The 6,005-nt window shown below is 49.6% G+C and overlaps 1 protein-coding gene across 5 annotated transcripts in view; it reads left to right on the top strand.

Moving 5' to 3' along the window:
* The first annotated feature begins 1,355 nt into the window (after positions 1 to 1,355).
* MED15 (mediator complex subunit 15) overlaps positions 1,356 to 6,005 on the top strand; it is an 85,494-nt gene continuing 80,844 nt past the window's right edge. For 4 of the 5 annotated variants that reach the window (XM_011986062.1, XM_011986063.1, XM_011986067.1 and 1 more), the window contains exon 1: positions 1,356 to 1,554. In XM_011986062.1, coding sequence (XP_011841452.1) covers positions 1,487 to 1,554 — 68 coding nt within the window. In that variant the 5' untranslated portion in view covers positions 1,356 to 1,486. The remainder of the gene's footprint in view (positions 1,555 to 6,005) is intronic. The other variant, XM_011986065.1, reaches the window with a different exon arrangement.

A 6,005-nucleotide genomic window follows, 5' to 3' on the forward strand; every position in this document is an offset into this window, starting at 1 on the left:
TCTCAAAAAAAAAAAAAAAATTAGTTTTGCCACCGGGCACGGTGGCTTATGTCTATTATCCCAGCACTTTGGGAGGCCGAGGTAGGCGGATCACCTGAGGTCAGGAGTTTGAGACCAGCCCAGCCAACACAGTGAAATCCTGTCTCTACTAAAAATACAAAAATTAGCCAGGCATGGTGGGGTACACTTGTCATCCCAGCTACTGGGGAGGCTGAGGTGGGAGAATTGCTTGAACCTGGCAGGCAGAGGCAGAGGTTGTAGTGAGCCGAGATGGTGCCATTGCACTCCAGCCTGGCCAAGAAGGGCTAAATTCCATCTCAAAAAAAGAAAAAAAGAAAAATTAACTTTGGGAGTATTAGAGCAGAAAATGTTTGAAAACATGAACAACCCTCACATCAACACAAGACCTGACACCCTGTTGGCAAGAGAGGCCTCTTTGGGGAGAATGCTCACTCCTCTCCCACCCACTCCCTACCACCCTCAACCTCCTGTCTGGGGCACAGTTTCAAGGGGCGTACAGTGCCTAGCAGGGGCCTGGCACTTAGGCTTCAGTAGGTGCCAGTCCACACTCTCGGAGGCCCGTATTGGTTGGTGTCCACCTGGTACTTATGAACCACTTGGGCTCCAGATTTTCCTCACGTCACCTCCCTCCTCGGGGTAACAGATAAAGGCCCCATAGTTCCGAGGAGGCAGAACTTTTACATTCCTAAAAGTATTCTTAGGCCCCCATAACCCCTCATCCCACCTTCAGCTCGCTCACCTTCACTTATCAAATTCGTTTGACATCTGGCCTCCAGCTACTAGCTAGGCTGAGTTCTCCATGAAGGGGACATGGTTGCTGGTCAAAGGGGAAAGCCCATGTCTAAAAATTGATAAACGTGGTTTAGGGGCCTCACATCCGCAACCCCCAAATACAGCCATTGGTGACATGTGAGATTCAAAAAAATCTAAGAGTGAAGCGGTGATGAGAGTCCATCTGGTCGCTTTTCGGAGGCGGCGCTAACAGGCAGTCGCAGGAAAGCAGATCCCAGATCACATTGCACTGGCACACAGTAGGTACCCACACATATTTGACAAACACTCTCTCCCTAACATTACTATAGATAGCAGATAGCTGGCAGCTTGGCCCGGCATCCCGGAGGGGTCTGGATGTCAGGGAGTAGATAAGGCCAGCACACTGAAGAGTCGCAGAAGATGCAGGCTGTCAGGCGCGGGCCTGCTGCGGGAGCACCTGCCCTGTTCGACAGCTGCACTGGAAGAGGGGCGTGTGTCTCCCAGCCGGGCGGAGCTGAGACCGCTTCGTCCTCGGCGGGAACTTCATTTCCCACAGGTCTATGCGTGAGACTCCATTTCCCACAACCCCCCTTCACTTCCGGCCCCGGCCGAGGCGCCGCGGACGGTTTCCGGGTTTGGGCCTGGCTCTGTGGCTGAGGCAGCGGCGGTCGCGGCCGGGCGGGCTACGGGCGGCGGGAGCTGGGGAACAGGCATGGACGTTTCAGGGCAAGAGACCGACTGGCGGAGCACCGCCTTCCGGCAGAAGCTGGTCAGTCAAATGTGAGTAGTGGTCGGGGCAGGGGGCTGGATTGCGGGGCCTTCCTCCTTCGCGTGGCGGGCGAGGCCAGGGCCGGATCCGTGAGAAACCTAGGGCTCCGGGAGACAGAAGGCGCCGGGGATTTGCGTGGGTCCCAGGGCGCGGGCCTCCCCTGTCTCTCCCCTCTGTTCCCGACATGGACTGCTCGTTAGCTTTCCTGGGGCCGAGCTCTGCAAACCAACGAGCCCTGGCTTATGAATCATCGTCTTGAGCTTTCTCATTCGTCATTTGTGTGCTTTGGGTACAGATTTTCCCCCGCTTTTTGAACCACACTGAATAGGGAAAGGGAGAGAGGCAACCGGCTGTAGTGTGTTTAGCAGAGCTGGGTACTTCATGTTTTCTCTTCCAGAAAAGCGCGTCAACGGTGAGAGAAAGTGATGGGAGGAGGGTGGATGTAAGATGAGATTGGGAAGGTAGTTGTTTGGGGTGTGGGCGGTGGGACGGAGGATCTAAGGGTGACCCCCCGAAGGAATGTGGACTTTGCCAAAGGATGGCAGGAAGCCGCTGTCAGGAAGCGATCGTCGTTTCTGGAGGAGAGAGTGAAGAACTGGGGTCAGTGGCCCCGCCCAGAGGAACTCTAGCCCCTTACCACCGACTGCTTGTTTCTATTAGCAGTTTTTAACTGAGCTTATTGGCGTGTTGTGCTCGCCACAGATTTGCCGGAGACACAGCCCCTTTCCTGAGGGATGGCATTGTCGGTAAAGGAACCGTCACGGTGCAGTCTTGTCCGTCTGTAATGTTGTGTATACTGCAGGGGTTTCTTGCGAAGCGGCGGTTAACTTGAGCAGACCAGGGGCAGTCTAGTGAGTAGGTGACGAATAAATTGAGTCCTAGAAAGACAAGTAGGATTGTAAATAGCCACCATTCCAAGCTGAGGAGTTAGGAAACATGTGTATTTACTGCGTGGAGGGAGGACCTTGTAGGCTGAGAGTTCCGGGGCTCGAGGAGTAAGGGAGCTCAGGAGATAATGGAATGAGGGTGAGCGGGTACTAGCACTTTAGTGGGGGTGTTGTGCTAAGGAGTTGAGCCTGTGTTTGGCATGTGGCATTCTTTGAAGTAGTGAAATGCCAGTGTTGGGAATATCCCTAGAGTCCCTGGAGATGGATAAAGGACAGAGAAGAGAGACCAGTTAAGCCATTAAGGGAGTTTGAACATTTGCAGGGAGTGGGGAACCTGTCCTTTTTCATCCTTGTATTCTCACTGCTAGCTCACTGCCTGCCACATTGCTCCATGAAATGATTGTGGCATGACCTAGTCGGTCGGGAGATTATAAAGGCCTGCATTAGACAGTGGTAGAAACTGAAAGAGGAAGACAGATTCCAGAGGAAGGGGAATGTAGACAATTCTTGATGACTAACTGGATGGAGGGGGGTGGGGTGTAGGGTGAAGCATTGTGGAAGGAAGGAAGCCAGGCTGAATGCTGGGAAACCTTTCAGTACAGTGGAAAGAGTAGGGACTGTAGAGTTAGTAGCTATGGGCTTTGGGAAGAATAGCCTTGGGATATTTCTGGGGATATTGCACAATCAGTGAACAGTGTTCTACTGATACACTGTAGTTATCTGTAGGTGAAATCTTGAGAGATATCCCACTTCAGGGTTCCTGCAAGAAAAGTCCCCAGGGCAAGGGTTCTTCTTTGGAAAGCCCTGAATTTAAGAACTGGAAGGGTGAGTTGTCATCACAGAAAATGGGGGCAGGGAAAGTGTTAGAGGACTGGGAGGGTGATTGAAGAGTTTATGGGTGTTGAGAGTGACTGGATATTTCCTAACTTAGCTTTATTTTACTTCCAGGAGAATTGAGTTCTTTTTTTTTTTTTTTTTTTTTGAGATTGCTGTTTGTGTATTTTTCTATTGCTGCTCTAACAAATTACCACAAATTTAGCATCTTAAAACAACACACATTTGGCCGAGCGTGGTGGCTCACGCGTGTAATCCCAGCACTTTGGGAGACTGAGGCGGGTGGATTGTGAGGTCAAGAGACCAAGACCATCCTGGCCAACACAATGAATCCCTGTCTCTACTAAAAATACAAAAATTAGCTGGGTGTGATGGCACACACCTGTAGTCCCAGCTGCTCAGGAGTCTGAGGCAGGAGAATTGCTTGAACCCGGGAGGCGGAGGTTGCAGTGAGCCGAGATCACGCCACTGCAGTCCAGCCTGGTGACAGAGCAGGAATCCGTCTCAAAAACAAACAAAAAACACACATTTATCATCTGGTAGTTTCTGTAGGTCAGAGGTCCAGGTAGGTTTCACTAGGTCTCCTGCTTAGGGCCTAACAAGGCTGAAATCAAGATGTTGGCAGGGTACATTTCTTACTGGAGGCCCTGGGGTGGAACCTGCTTGCAAGCCCATTTATGCTGTTGGCCATATTCAGTTCCTTGAGCTTGTAGGACTGAGGTGCCCTCTTTCCTTACTAGCTGTTAGCCAGGAGTCAATCTTTGTTCCCAGAAGCTGCCCGAATTCTTTCTCATGCTTTTTATGTGTCTCCCTCCAGCGAGGGCCAGTTCTTCTGCCACATCTCTGATTTCAGCTAGAGAAAATAGCCTGCTTTTCAGGGCTCAGATTAGTTTTAGTGCACTCGGAGAAGCCAGGATAATCTCTTTATTTTAAAGTTTGTATTTTAATTACATCTGCAGAGTTCCTTTTGCCATCTAATGTAGCATATTCCCAAGTTCTAGGGATAAGGCACGAGATGGGCGTTCTCCTACCACAGCAGGGAGGAGCAGTTTCAAAGGTTGCCTTCCCTAGGTGGTGATGTGGGTGTTCTCAGTTCTCAAATTTGTCTGTATTCTCTCTAGGATTCACTTTCTCTCTAGGGTTCACATTGAAAGTCGTGATTCTTGGTGCCTTGATTTATTGTGCTCACAAGGTCAAAAAATTTGCTTTAAAAAAAGATTTGCATTAGAATTCTGGACATACCTTTAACACTTAACTTCCTCCCATATTTTTACACTGTTGTTTAAATTTGGCCATTTTGGGAAATGCTTTGTACCCAAGTAATTTATAGTTGATGAAGGGATAGAGAAAGTATCTTGCTTGGCCAGGCACTGTGGCTCACACCTGTAATCCCAGCCCTGTGGGAGGCTGAGATCTGGGACTGCTTGAGTCCAGGAGTTTGAGACCAGCCTAGGCAACATAAAAAAATATAACAATTAACTGGGTGTGGTGGCATGTACTCGTAGTCCCAGCTACTCTGGAGGTTGAGGCGGGGGCGGGGTGGGGGGATCACTTTAGCCCGGGAGGTTGAGACTGCAGTGAGCTACGATCACACCACTGCACTCCAACCTGGGCCACAGAGCGAGACCCTGTCTCAAAAAAAAAAAAAAAAAAAAAAAAGCATGTTAAGGTTTGATAGAGGAGAAAACATCTGATGGTTAGTTAACTGTCTCTACCAAGAGCCTAGGGAACAGTGCCCCAGAGCATGAGCTAGTATATAATCTAGTCTCCTGGCTCCCAGTAAGGAAAAGGGATTTTGAGTTGAGGCTGGCTATGACTAGATAGCCATTGCAGAGACTCTCCAGTTCAGCCTCTTAGCCCTCCACTGCCTCCACCTCACCCACGCCCATTCTGGGCTGTGGTCTCCTGCTCTCTTCCCAGTCCCATCCTTCTTCCCTCAACAGCACAAGTGAGGGTGAGGCCTGAAGTGTAGTCACTGCCCTGCTGCAGAACAATCAGTGACTTCTCTTAGCATTAGAATAAAACTCCAGATGTCCCACCCTCCTAGCCCCTCACCCTGACCTGGTGTAGTCACCTTTTCTCCTACCCCCGCCCTGTTCTGACCTCTCTGGTCTTTCAGCTTCTTGAACATTCTAAGCTTTTTTTTTTTTTTTGAGACAGAATCTTGCTCTGTGGCCCAAATTAGAGTGCAGTGGTATGATGATAGCTTACTGCAGCCTTGGCCTTCCAGGCTCAAACGATCCTCCCACCGTAGCCTTCTGAGTAGGTGGGACTGCAGGCACACACCACCACGCCTGACTGATTTTTATATTTTTTGTAGAGATGAGGTTTCACCATGTTGCCCAAAACTGGTCTGGAACTCCTGGGTTCAGGTGATCCTCCCTACTCAGCCTTCCAAAGCACTGGGATTACAGATGTGAGCCACTATGCCTGGCCCCTGAGCTCTTTATTTTTAACCAATTTATTATCAAGTGTTTAAGGTATTCAAAAATGTGTAGACTCCTCCCCACCACTGTATTCATGACTAGCTCCTTCTTTTAGGTGTCTGCTCAGTATCAGATACTCAGAGGATCCTTCCCTGCTTGATCTAAAGTGGGTCACCACCTCTGATATGTTTTATCTCAGCACTTTTTAGTTTCCCATAGGACCTCATACCTATGAAGCTTGGTACCTGGTACACAAAACACTTATTGAAGAGTGGAAGGGGGCTGTGTGAGTCACCTCTTTTTTTTTTTTTTTTT

Source organism: Mandrillus leucophaeus, unplaced genomic scaffold (genome assembly GCF_000951045.1).
Source record: "Mandrillus leucophaeus isolate KB7577 unplaced genomic scaffold, Mleu.le_1.0 Scaffold291, whole genome shotgun sequence".
Classification (NCBI taxonomy): Eukaryota; Metazoa; Chordata; class Mammalia; order Primates; family Cercopithecidae; genus Mandrillus; species Mandrillus leucophaeus.